Here is a 13,072-nt window from a genome sequence, read left to right as displayed (position 1 = left end):
CCTCCCTGGCAGGGTGGGCAGCCCTGCCACAGGGTGCCCAGAGCAGCTGGGGCTGCCCCTGGATCCCTGGCAGTGCCCAAGCCAGGCTGGACAGGCTCGGAGCAGCCTGGGACAGGGGAAGGTGTCCCTGCCATGGCAGGGGTGGTACAAGAGCAGCTTTAAGGTCGCTTCCAACTGAAGTCATTCTGGGATTCCTTGACTCCCACTTCTCTTCCTAGGCTTGCAGAAGCGGCATTTAAGCATCCTAATGCTCAAGGAGTTTTATAGCTTATTTCAGCCTCAGCTAAGCCCCGTCTCACATCATTTACTTTGTTTGCAGCGTTTCAGTGCCAGAGAAGGGCACCAAGCCCTCGCCTACCTCCACCTGGGCAAACAGAAGCCAATGCAAGGCACAGAGGTAAATAATTCATCTGCGTGCAAACAGAGGGAAAGAACAATTAAGCCAGAAAGCACAACGGGGACGTTTCAAATTTCAGTCAACATTAAGGCAGGAGAGATCAAACAAAGAAATACCAACGGGGCTGCCTCAGAGGGAACTTTGGGGAAGCTGGACGCGCTCGCGGCAGGGCTCGGGCGGCAGCAGCGACCCAGCCCGGGCTCCACCGGGGAGCCAGCCGCAGCCGCGCCGGGCTCCGGGACCGTCCCTCGGAGGGGAGCAGCGCCCAGGACGCGAACCGCGCTCCCGGCGCTCGGAGCCGGCGGGGGCTGCGCTCGACCCGCCAGCCGAATCCCGCGGGGCCGCTCCCGGGGCGCCCCCGGCCCGCAGCGCCCCGGCCCTTCCGCGGCATCCCCGGGCGCCCCCGCTCGCCCTCCGTGCCCGCCGCCGCCCCGAAGCGCTGCCCCGGGCCGGGCCGAGCCGCGGTGCTCCGGGCAGGGCCGCGCTGCTCCGGCCGGGGCGCTCCGGGCCCGCGGCGCCCCCGCCCGCCCGCGCTCACCTGCCGCCGCTGCCGCCGCCGCCGCCGGCCGCGCCGCCGGAAGCGCGCGCGGGGCACGCCGGGAGATGTAGTGCGGCGGGAGGACACGCCCCCGGAACGGGCCGGGCGCGCGGGGCTTTGGGGGGGATTTGGGGCCGGGGGGCTTTGGGGTCAGGGGGAGGCTGGAGGGAGGCTCTGAGGCCAGGCAGTGGCTGCTGGCGGGGGTTTGGGGCGGCAGGGTGAGATTTTGGGGTCGCGGCGTGAGTGGGGTTGGGGAGCTTTGGGTGGGGGTCGCTGGGAGCGTGGGGTGAAGGTTTGGGTTCCTGATTGGGGCCGTGGGGGCTCGCTGTAGGGATGGTGGGGTGCTGGGGGTGGGACTCTGGTCGGAGGGGGCAGGGGTCGTGGGGAGCTGGCACGGGGAGCGCCCCGAGCCCCCTGGGCTCTGGGGTTGTCCCTCGCAGCCCGTGCGGCAGATCCAGCTGCAGCTGTCGGGATGAGCTGCCCACACCCAGGGCACGGCTGTTTCCCATCTCCAGCCCTGCACAGAGGGCAGCTCAGCCCCGGCTGCCGCCTTTGCAAAGCACTTCGGGCTCCATCACTCGTAAAATGTTCCTTCAGCACAAAGTATTATTATTATTATTATTATTATTATTACCACTACTATTATTTCCTGTTGCTTTGATGTGTGTTAAACACCACTAACACATGTTTTTAAATTGAGGGCAATTGTAGTGAATAAAAAAAAAGCATTTATTGGGATCATAACTATCAGCCACAGGCAGGGAGATTATTAACACACCTGCCCTGCAAGAGAACAGTGAAAGCTGTGGATAAATTATAGATATGTACACAAATTGCAGGCTTTAGTTATGCACCAGACGAGGAATTTATTGGTTTATTATTGGTTTATAATTATGACTGACTGAAAAAACAAAGGGGGGTGAAGTGATGCCGTGACCCAGGGTGTGAGCTGAAGGAGACCCAAGGGCTGGCTCAGCTCCCCAGGCGCCCCAGTCCCCCTGAAAGAACAGCACTTTGTGGGGCTCTTATCTCCACCAGGACCTCTGGCACTACAGCAAAGCCCAGGGAGCCCTGTCCTCCTGCCTCAGTTTCCCAAAACCAGCTGCCCTCAAGCCTCTTTCCCCAAAGCAGGGACTCTGCCCTGCCACCCCAGCACACCCTCGCCAGGTGTCCCTCCCAGCCCCTCTGCTCAGGGGCAGCAGGGCAGGGCCCCCGAGGGTCCCGAGCAGCCCCAGAGCCAGGCTCAGCTCCTGGGGCACACGGGGCAGAGCCTTCCCTGCAGGGCTGCCCCTCCCCAGGAGCTTATCAGCAGCTGCCAGGGGCTCCTGCCCTCGCCCTGATTAGTTCTGGGCTCCACGCCACGGGCTTGGGGCGTCCTGCTGTGCCCCCCGGCACCACTGCAGGGCTTGGGGCGTCCTGCTGTGCCCCCCGGCACCACTGCAGGGCTTGGGGTGTCCTGCTGTGCCCCCGGCACCACTGCAGGGCTTGGGGTGTCCTGCTGTGCCCCCGGCACCACTGCAGGGCTCAGAGCATCCCGGGGGACACACACCGCGGGATGAGCGCCGTGCCTGAAGCCTGGCTTCCCGGGAAGGTGCTACAGCCTGGGAAGACTGGGAGCAGTCACCACAAAGAGACTTCACTGCAGTCAAACCCATCCCCCTCGGGCAAATGGGGGTACTCAGACCTCCCACCTCCTCCCTGGACAACTGGGGGATGCTCCTGGGGAGTCCCAGAGCAGCAGGACCCCTGCACTCTGCGCCTGCCACACAGGAATAGCCCCTGGGCTGACCAAGGAGAAAGTGAAAAAGAATTAAAAAATAATTATTTTATTTTTTCAAACAAGATTAATAGCAAAGTTACAGAGGCATACCCATGCCTCGTCAGGAGTTAATATATCCAAAAAAACTAGAAATAACTTAACTGGAGCTCTCATTCAACAGCCCAGCCAAGGGTGGCGATGCTGCTGGCCCTGGATCCCGCTCCCCAGCGGGCACCTCCACGTGCTGCTGGGAATGCTCTGGCAGATCCCGATGAAGCCGAGGCCAGCCCATCCCGCCCTGCCACCCTCGCAGCCGGAGAGGGGCTGAGGGAGCCTTGCGCCCCAGCACAGCTCCCCAGCCCAGCCCCTGAAGCTGAGGCAGTGGAGATGTGCCAGTGGTTGGAAAACAATGCAAAAAGGTGTAAAACACTCAGGTATTCTTTCCCTTTCCCTGCTCCTGCCCTGGCACTTAGCTTAAAGGCACTTCACATCCCAAACTGCAGGGGATGAGGCAGAAAGGTGGGGAGGGGTGCCTGGGCAGCACCCCACCAGCAGCTGTGTGTCCCAGCACAGCAGCACCCAAAAGGCAGGGATGAAGCCCATGATGTCCTCTGCCATCTCTGGCAGGGGGACAGTCCTCTTCGGTGGCAGCCTTGGTGCCAGGACACGTCACAGGGGTGTGACACCAGCCCTGCAGCCACAGACACCCCAGTCTGGCTTCACTGGGGGCAGCCCCAGAAAGGCACGGAGCAGTGGAGCACTGGCAGCTCTGGCAAGCCCAGGGCAGCACGGGGGCTCTGCCCAGCCCCGCCAGCTTCCCGGGGGCTCCCCTCTCCGGGGAGAGAGCGCAGGGAAGCTCCCACTTTGCTCCCACGGCTCTGAGCCCGTGAAGCAGGGAGACAATACTCCAGTGGGATTCCCAGGGTTGCAGCTGCCCCCTGGCCGTTCCCGCACAGCCAGGGCAGGAGCAGGAGCAGAGGAGCTCAGGTCATGTAGCGGGTGACGGCCCGGAGGGCGTAGAGCAGAGCCGCCTGCATGCGTGCCTCCAGCAGGAGCAGGTTGATGTGCACCTAGGGCGAGAGCGGGGTCAGGCACGGGGGCAGCACCCCGAGAGCGGGGTCAGGCATGGGGGCAGCACCCCGAGAGCGGGGTCAGGCACGGGAGCAGCACCCCAAGCACCCTGCCGGGGGGGAGGGATGGGGCAGCACCTTCTCTGAGTGCTTGAAGTGCCTCCAGAACTGTGCGTAGATCTGCTTGGTCGTCCTCTCTGGGTAGCAGGCCACTGTCTTGATGTAGACCTTTAGGTTGCGCTCCAGGAGCTGGTTCACCTCCCCGTAGTCGTAGTCATCATAGCTGCAGAGAGGAGGATGTGTTACTGCAGACACAAGCCTTGTGCATTCACAGAATCCCAGAATGGTTTGGGTGGGAAGGGACCTTAAAGCCCACCCAGTGCCACCCCCTGCCATGGCAGGGACACGTCCCACTGTCCCAGGCTGCTCCAGGCCTGTCCAGCCTGGCCTTGGGCACTGCCAGGGATCAGGATTCCACCGCCTCTTTGGGCAAACTGCCAGAGCCTCACCACCCTTACTGTAACTTTGTACTAAATTCTCCTTTCCCAGGTTGTTGTGAACCTCAGCCAAACCCGCCATCGGCACCACTTTGCCTTAGGGAAGCAGCAGCAGCAGCACTAACCCAGACCAATTCACAGGACCTGCTCCTGGGCCCTTCCCGAGGCGGAGGAGAAAGCCCAGCCAGGTTTTGGGGACGCACCGGATGCCGAAGACGCAGTGGACGTAGTTCCAGATGGCCCGGCGCAGCACGGAGGTGTCCACGCCACAGTGCATGGCTATGGTGTTGTAGGTCAGGTTGTAAACCACCTGGAACTTCTCATCCAGGAGCTGCCCCACGTCTGGGTACAGGCGGTTGATCAGCGAGTAGCCGTGGTCCTCCCAGGTGTAATCCTGGTGGAGAAAGGATGCCGGGGTAGGGGTTTGGTGGGGAAAAGCGGGGTCCCTCTGTCCTGGCTTCAGGAAGGGTGGAGTTAATTTCTTCTCAGTGGCTGTTCCAGTGCTGTGTTTTGGATTTGGAATGAGAAGGGTGTTGGTAACACACTGGTGGTTTGGTTTTTTTGCTAAGTTGGGTTTATCCTGAGTCAAGGACTTCACTCCTCTTGTTTCAGGCTCTGCCAGTGGGAGGGAGCACAGCCAGGACAGGGGGCCTGAACTGACCACAGGGATGTTCCACACCAGAGAACGTCGTGCCCAGTACATAAACTGGAGGGAGTGACCCAGAAGGGGCCAATCTGGGTTTGGGAAGGGGGGTCTGGCATCAGTCAGCAGGTGCTGAGCAACTGCATTGTGCATCACTTGTTCCTTCCCTTTTCATTGTCATTATTATAATCATTTGGCATTATCATTGTATTTTACTTTATTTCAATTACTAAACTGTTCGTATTTCAACATACAAGTTTTATTTTGATTTTCCTCCCTGGGTTGGGGGGCAGAAAGTGGGGGCTGAGTGAGCAGCTGTGTCACGTTTCATCTCCAGCTGGCCTTAAACCACAACACCCCCCAAAGCCAGGGACATAAGGTGGGGACCCCCCATAGCTGACACCTTCCCCCAGTTCTCAGCACCTGGTTGCTCAGCTCCAGCCCTTCACTCACTGTCCACAATCCTGGGAAGAACCCCGACATAAACAGGAGGCACCCCCAGAGCTGAGCACCCACCTGTGCACGGAAAGTGGGGGGGGCCTGCTCCCCCCTCCGTGTGAAGTCCTTGTACCCGAATTCAGGGTCCTCCAGGAAGCAGCGGATGTTGGACTGCAGGGAGGGATCCAAAATATCTACAAGGCACCAACGCAGTGGCCGTGAGCCCAGACGGAGTCGGCGCTGCACTGGGGAGCTGATCCCGCTCTCCCTCAGGCAGATCCTGGTTCCTTTCCCCCTCCTCGGGCTCCCCTGGCCCACGGGGACCTCCTGCCCCCCCACAGCTGCCCCCTGCACCTCCTCACCTGAGGAAGGGACCAGGAAACTCTCCGTCTTCTCCAGCTCGAAGCGCGTCGCCATCTCCTCCTGTGAGACTCCTTCCTCCTCCAGCTGGTTTTCCTGCAGCAGCTTCATCCTCTCCATCAGCACCTCCACCTCCTGCACGGCATCCGTGCCCTGGGGAGGCACAGGCCAGGGTCAACCCTGCCCCTGCTCGACCAGAGGGGCCCCCAGCTCCAGATCTGCTGGCACCTGGGGGAACCCCTGGGCATCTCCCTCTGGGCTGGTGCTGCCCAGATTCCAGCAGCTCCCATGACCCATCCCCAGGCCCCACAGGGAGGAGGGGAAGTTCTGTGGAGGATGTGGGAAGTACCGCATGGCTCTAAAGCATCAGCTGTTCCCAATAAGGGCCACAGAGATTCTCTGAGGGCAGGGCCCCTCTGCTCTGGAGACAAGTCTGGGAGAGCTGGGGGTGTTCAGCCTGGAGAAGAGAGGGCTTCAGGGAGACCTTAGAGCCCCTTCCTGTGCCTAAAGAGGCTCCAGGAGAGCTGGAGAGGGACTTGGAACAAGAGCCTGTGGGGGCAGGACATGGGGGAACGGCTTACACTGCCAGAAGGCAGGGAGAGAGGGGATATTGGGAAGGAATTCTTCCCTGTGACTGTGGGGAAGCCCTGGCAGAGTTTGCCCAGAGAAACTGTGGCTGCCCCCTCCCTAAAAGCGTTAAGGGCCAGGCTGGACAGGGGTTGGAGCAGCCTGGTCTAGTGGAAGGTGTCCCTGCCCATGGCATGGGGTGGAACAAGATAGGCTTTAAGGTCCCTTCCAATCCAAGCCAATTTGTGATTCCCAGGGGCAGCCCCATAAAGCATCCCAGGGTACATTCACACCCTGCAAGGCAAACCCCTCTTACCCCAGAGCCCCCCGTGCTGTCCCCAGAGGCAGGGCTGCTGTCGCTGTGGGGTGAGGGGGCCCAGCAGCTGCTCCCCACGTCCTGCTCCTCCTCGGGTTTGATGCCGCAGCCGAAGACGAAGGATGCGAGCGAGTGGTAGTGGGTGAGGAGCACCAGCGCCTGCACCAGCTCTGCCAGGGACCAGCTGTCCTGCCCCGGCCTCAGCAGAGCCTGCGACACACAGCAGGGGTTGGAGAGACCCCCAGCCCTCCGCCGCACGCCCACCACAGCCCAGTGCTGGGCCACGCCAAGACAGGGGTACAGGAGTGTTTGGGAAGTGCCTCACCCACAGACCCATCGGGGCAAGCCACCCCTTCCCATCCCACTGACTCCCTCGGCCCTGAAAGGGTTAAACCCTGGGGGCTGCAAGGGAGGTGAGCCCTGGGATCAATCCAGGTGTTTTGGGGGGATCTGCGCTGGCAGCATCAGCTCTCACCTCGATGTGCTCCTTGGTGATGAGCCAGGGCCGGTGTGCCAGCAGCTTGTTGATCTCATTGAGGTTCCGGAGTTTTTGGGGGGCACAGTGCAGCCCCCGCAGCCACGCGGGGTCGCCCCCCACCTGCAGGAACTCCCCCATGTGCAAGCCCACCAGGTAGGAGCAGCGGTGCCGGGCTGCTGCCTGCAGGGAGAGCCAGCAGTCAGCCCCCAGCCCTGCCTGGCGGCCCCCACCCTGCTACAAGCCCACGAAGAAGCCAAGGAGGGAGCCCACCACTCGTCCCACGTCACCCCTGGAGGATTTTCCCTGGGGACACGAGTTCCAGACAGGGGGATTTCCCCCCTCGATATCAGTGCCAGTCCCCAGGGCTCCTGGAGGGCGGGTGTTGGGGTACCCTGGCTGGGCACCAGCCCCAAAGGGGATGTCAGATCAGAGAGGGGCCCATCTGTGGGGTCCCAAAGGGCTCCTGAGCAGCAGTGCTGGGACCCCACACTGCTGTGCCCCCAGCCCGGGGCGCGCTGCTCACCATGATGGCGATGTAGTGGCGCTTGTGGTAGGGCAGGGGCCCGTCCATGCGCAGCAGCAGGTACTGGGTCTTCCAGAAGCTGCTGAGGTACTGGGGGTGCAGCCCCATGACCATGGCGACGTGGTCCACCCTGCCTGCTGAGACGAAGGCCTCGAGGAGCGGGTGCAGGCTGCTCTCCCCGCCCTCCTGCGGGACCTGCAGGAGGAGGAGGGGAGGGAAGTGAAGGGCTGCGGGCTGTGGCCCCCACTCTTCCCAACCCCCCCAACCTAAATGGAGACCCCCCCCCCAACAAGCAGGACCCAGGAGCCCAAGAGCACCAAGGTTGGATCCTCACCCCACTGGAAGTGCCCCGTCTCCGGAACGGACACCGCCGGGGGCCCCCGCTGCCCACGTCCCCACCGCCAGCCCCGGGGGGCACAGGCTCCTTGGGGGTCTCCATGACAGAGCCCACACAGCCCGTGCTGCTCAGCCTGTGGGTCGGGTTGTTTGTTTGGCCTCTGGAGTGCGGGGGAGGAGATGGGGGTCAGCCCCCAGCGCAGTGACGAAACCACGGCGCTATCTCTGCCTGAGGAGGAACATCTGGAGGAGGGAATGTGGGCGCTGAGATAGGGCTCAGGTGCCCTGGGGATGTCAGGGCAGAATGCTGGGGTCGGGCAGGGCAAGGGTGTGGGTCTTTGCATCGCAGGGGAAACACAGATGCGTCTGGCTGAGTGGGGAAACTGAGGCACGGGCAGGGCAAGCAAACACCAGGGTGAAATATAGCTGTTCCCCTAATCTCCAGAACGACCCCCCCACAATGCCACAAGGATCCGCTTGCGGTGGGTGACCCCTCTCCACCCCATCCTCAGCATCCCACCCCCACCAGGCACTGGGAATCGGGGGGTTGGGAATCCTTCAGAGCAGGGGAGGGTGAAGGAGACCCCAGCAGGGAGGAGACCCCCACCCAAGCCAACCCTCATCGCCTTACCTCTCCCAGGGGAATGAAGGCGCTGGGGCCCCTCGCCAGCTGCCGGGCAGCCTCGATTCGTCTTTCCTAGGAAGGAAGGCACAGCCGGGAGTCACCGGAGCCTCGGAACATCCCCGTCGGCGTCACCGGAAGGGGTGACTCAGGCAGAACCGGGCACGGGCCGTGTCCGCACACCCTCTGCGTCAGGCTGGCCGCGCTGATGAAACCGGGCTGGCATGTTGCTGCACTCCCGGACGCGTGTGACACGCGGGACAGCGCAGCGCGACACCGTTCCCGGTGGGAAAGCGGGGGGAACGGGGCGCGGGCATCCCGCGGGACGGCTCTGCCAGCGGCAGCAGCACAGCCCCGGCGCTGGGGTACGGCCTCCTCCGGGGGTGCCACCAACCCCTCCCTGGGCACAAGATGCCACTAAACATCACGACTGCCCCACACTCGCAGGGCTGCCCCTGCTCCGAGCACGGGGTCGGGTCCTGTGTGCCCCACACTCAAGGCTGCAGGCGGGCAGCCGCTCTGCCACGCACCAGGGAGCTGCGGGGTGAGCTGGGTGAGCTGCGGGGTGAGCTGCGGGGTGAGCTGCTGGGTGAGCGAGCTGCGGGGTGAGCGAGCTGCGGGGTGAGCTGCTTCCACAGCCCCGCACTGGCGACACCACGGCACCACTGAGCCTCTGCCGAGGCGGAGGGGCAGCTGGGCACCCTCTCCTGAGCAGGAAGGGGTGTGGGATGGCACGAAGTGACCGGGGCAGCTGCCAGGGCACACCCCAGCGCCTCTGCGAGGGACGCCCGTGCGGGCTGCACCCGAGTGAGCCCGGGGACGGGGCGGTACAGCCCGGGAGCCCTTACCTGGCCGCCCCGCCGGGCCCCGCAGCCCCGGTGCTCCTCCGGCCCCGCGCGGCTGCACGGCGAGCCGGCGACCAGCATCACGCTGGGGCTGGGCGGTGGGGACAGCCCGGACAGCCCGGGACAGCCCCGGTGTCCCCCGGTGTCCCCCCGGGCCCCCCGCGCTCCGCAGCGGCCCCGGAACCCGCGCCCGCCGCGCTTACATAGCACGGGCGGGGACACGCCCCCGGCCCGCCTCGACCAATGGGAGCTCGCGAACGTGCCCTCCCTACAATAATCAGACCAATGACGGCGCGGGGCGTGGCCAGCGCGCAGACACCAGGTCTACCCGGAGCGGCCGCACGCCCGACCCGGGAGCGCGTCCCGGGCCAAGGGAAGCACCCCGAGCGAACACCCCGGCCCCGCTCCGCTGGCCCACATCAGCAGGATATGGAACTGCTGGAGCGAGCCCAGAGGAGGCCAAAATGCTCCAAAGAGGGCAAGAGCCACTCTGCACTGGAGAAAGACGGGGAGAGCTGAAGGTGTTCAGCCTGGAGGAGGCTCTGGGGGAACCTTAGAGCCCATTCCAGAGCCTAAAGGGGCTCCAAGAGAGCTGGAGAGGGACTTGGGAAAAGGGTCTGGAGTGCCAGGACATGGGGGAATGGCTTCCCGCTGCCAGAAGGGAGGGATAGATGGGATAGTGGGAAGGAATTCTTCCCTGTCAGGGTGGGGAGGCCCTGGCACAGGGTACCCAGAGCAGCTGTGGCTGCCCCTGCATCCCTGCAAGTGTCCAAGGCCAAGCTGGCAGGGCTGGAGCAACCTGGGATGGTGGAAATGCTCATCGGAGGGGAGCAGAACGAGATGAGCTTTAATATCTCTTCCAACCAAAATGGTCTGGGATTCTCTGACTCTTTTACTGGGTTTGCTGTTTATCCAAAGGGACAGGAGGAAAAAAAAGGTGAAAAGAAGGGATAAAAACCCACCCTCACAACCATGGGCTGTCCCAGACACAGCACTGGTACCAGTCTGGTGCTGCCTGACAGCCCGGCACAGCCAAGCCCAGCAAAGAGGAGTCACTGCACAAACAACTCGGGATTCTCCTGGCAACAGCCTCCTCTGGCTTGGGCTGAGCTCCTGCCAGCAGGGGAACGTCAGTGCTCCTTGGCACTGCAGTGCCAGCGCACAGCCCACAGCCCACGGCTGAACAGCCACCCTCAGCACAGCCCACAGGCCCAGCCTCGTCACGGAGCAGGGCACAGCCAGTTAGAAACGTCCCTGTCATTGCTCCTGGTCCTTGTCCCTTCCTGGGGCTATTTTTAGGGTGTTTTGCAAACACGGCTCTGTGCTGAGGCTGCGGAGTCTGGGTGCCTTTGGCCACCTCAAGGTTTCCACTTCTGTATTTCCACTGGTGTCACTTCAGAGGCACAATTCAGGGGCTTCATTTAATCCGATCCAAGGGAACGTGGCCCCTTGGTGACCAGGGGTCAGAGGGGCTGGTTTAGCCTCTGTCACCCCAGGCCAGCATCTCACCTGCTCCTTCGGCACTGTCACACCCCACAGAGCTGCAGGACACGGGGCACAAGCAGAGCTGCTGCTGGCCACCAGCCAGCCCTGGGGCTGCCCGAAGAAGCTGTGGCTGCAAGTGTCCAAGGCCAGGCTGGACAGGGCTTGGAGCAACCTCATCTAGTGGGAGCTGTCCCTGCCCACGGCAGGGGGTGAACAAGATGAGCTTTAAGGCCTCGTCTAACCCAAACCCTTCCCTGATGACTCTGCAGCTCCACCTGAGGCCATGAGCTCCGTGTTTGCTCTGGCTGAACGCATCAGCCTGGAGGGGAAAACACATCTCTTCCTTTGCATCAGTAAAGACAACACAGAGCAAGCAAAGTGGGGGTGGCCGAGAGGGGGACGCTGCCTCTGTTCTCCCCTCTGCTCCCCCAAAAGCTCTGGATATTAGAGGGACAGGACTGTGGGTGTGCATCAGGCAGTGATCCAGCTGGAGAGATGGGCTGGAGATGCTGCCAAATATTTAATATAAAAATATCCCATCAGAAGACACGCAGGGCTGTGCCAGGAGGACATTTGTCCCCCAGACAACTCCTGCATGTCGAGCAGGGCTAGGAGGGGCCAGGCACCGCTGGGCAGGCACAGAGCTCTAGGTTTTGGGGCAGCACGGGATCCCCCGTGTGTTCCTCAGCCCTGGTCAGCCCACCTGGCAAGCACTAGGTTACCTGCAGCCCCAGCACTTCCCCCAGCTGGCCCCGGTGCTCCTGCTCAGGCAGCAGCTGGCTCGGGCTGTCAGCAGCACCTCCCTGCTGTCACAGCAGCCTGCTGCAGGGAGCTGCCAGCGGCGCACACCCTCCCAGGCTGGGAGCCAGGAGCAGGCCATGCTGGCCAGAGCAAAACAGCTTCAGCACCCATGGAATTGTTCTGCTCAGAAGCCCTCTAAAATAATCCAGTTTAACTATTACCCCAGCACGGCCAAGGCCACCACTAACGCATGTCCCCAAGTGCCACATCCACATGGCTTTGAAAAGGGTTTTAAAAACAAGCAACAGTGGGTAATTATTTTGGGATTGACAGTGCCCTGGTTACCATCCTGCTGACTGGACAAGTCTGGTGCTCCAGGAAAGCTGAACAGCAAGGGAAGGCCAATTGCTCAAGGTGTGTTACCTCAGAGGGAGGTTGGCTGGGGACAACTCCTGCCTTTTCCAGCAGCTGGTGGTTTTGGGCAGCCCAGACTCTGAGGAGGAAGGCAAGTAGCAGAGACCATACAGGGACACTCTGAGGGAACACCTGGGGCAGGTAAGACATGGAATATTGTTTCATGTCTCCTTTCCTTACATGCTCTGCTCGAAGATCAGGAGCTGGACTGTCACTGTGGCTGGTCACCCCACTACCAGAGTGGGAAAGCCTGTGGCATTAGGGCTTTGTGGGCTGCAGGAAGGAGGCCCAGAGCATTTGTGGGGTGGAGAAGGGAATTGCAATCATGGAATCATTCAGGTTGGAAAAGATCTTTAAGAGCATCAAGTCCAACTGTTCCCCCAGCACTGAGGGCCACCATCTAACTCTTGTCCCCAAATGTTACATCCACATGGCTTTCAAATTCCTCCAGGGATGGGGACTCCCCAACTTCACTAGGCAGTCTGTGCCAGGCCTGGACAGCCCTTTCCATGGAAAAATGCTCCCTAATATCCAATCTAAACCTTCCCTGGCATACCTTGAGGCTGTTTCCTCTCATTTCCTCTGCAGCTGCACTGTTCAGAGGCGTGGAGGGAAGGTGACTCCCAAGGTGATCCTTGGCTGATCCACAGGAGCTGCCAGCACTCCATCAGGATTTCTGCACTGCAGGCAGATGGATGTGGCTTCAGCAAAATAAACATCAGAAACTGGTTTGTACTGGTCAGTGATCCTCATCGCTCTGGGAGCAGCAGCAGGAGGAAGCTGCTATCCCCATGTGCTCCAGGAGACTGGGTATGAATAAGGAAAACAGTCAAAGCTAAAACCCCTTTAGACTCCCAGACCTCTGGAGATTTCCTTGGAAAAAGATGAGGGGCAGCCGAATTTTCTTCATGGAAATCTCAGGGGGAAAGGGAAAACCTCCATGCCAAAGGAGCAGGTCCCTCTGTCTGTGCTAGCTGTATCCCCTTGCCAAACCAGGAATACATCTCCTCAGATACAGCCGGATGGGTCCTGGGAAGCTGGAT

General features: G+C 61.6%; 2 protein-coding genes across 4 annotated transcripts in view; both read right to left on the bottom strand.

Annotated features, from left to right (window-relative positions):
• The window catches only part of PHACTR4 (phosphatase and actin regulator 4), a 53,411-nt gene extending 49,376 nt beyond the window's left edge, over positions 1 to 4,035 (bottom strand). Inside the window, exon 1 of one of the 3 annotated variants that reach the window (XM_038160596.1) lies at positions 3,903 to 4,035. The gene's annotated coding sequence lies outside the window, so the exon portion shown is untranslated. Of the gene's footprint in view, positions 1 to 513; positions 785 to 935; positions 983 to 3,902 lie in introns of those variants that run through there. The other 2 variants (XM_038160594.1, XM_038160601.1) reach the window with 2 other exon arrangements.
• Positions 1,782 to 10,939, bottom strand: SESN2 (sestrin 2). Its single transcript, XM_038160607.1, has 10 exons — positions 9,393 to 10,939; positions 8,554 to 8,619; positions 7,587 to 7,781; positions 7,061 to 7,243; positions 6,586 to 6,795; positions 5,705 to 5,855; positions 5,421 to 5,536; positions 4,465 to 4,655; positions 3,903 to 4,047; positions 1,782 to 3,764 (listed from the first exon to the last, which is right to left on the bottom strand). The coding sequence occupies exons 1-10, from the start codon at positions 9,468 to 9,470 to the stop codon at positions 3,678 to 3,680; spliced, it is 1,422 nt and encodes a 473-aa protein (XP_038016535.1). The 5' UTR covers positions 9,471 to 10,939; the 3' UTR covers positions 1,782 to 3,677.
• Between the last annotated feature and the right edge of the window lie 2,133 nt (positions 10,940 to 13,072).

This window comes from Motacilla alba, chromosome 23 (assembly GCF_015832195.1).
Source record: "Motacilla alba alba isolate MOTALB_02 chromosome 23, Motacilla_alba_V1.0_pri, whole genome shotgun sequence".
Lineage (NCBI taxonomy): Eukaryota > Metazoa > Chordata > Aves > Passeriformes > Motacillidae > Motacilla > Motacilla alba.
The sequence above is the reverse complement of the archived record's forward strand: the minus strand, read 5'-3'. Positions and strand labels throughout refer to the sequence as shown.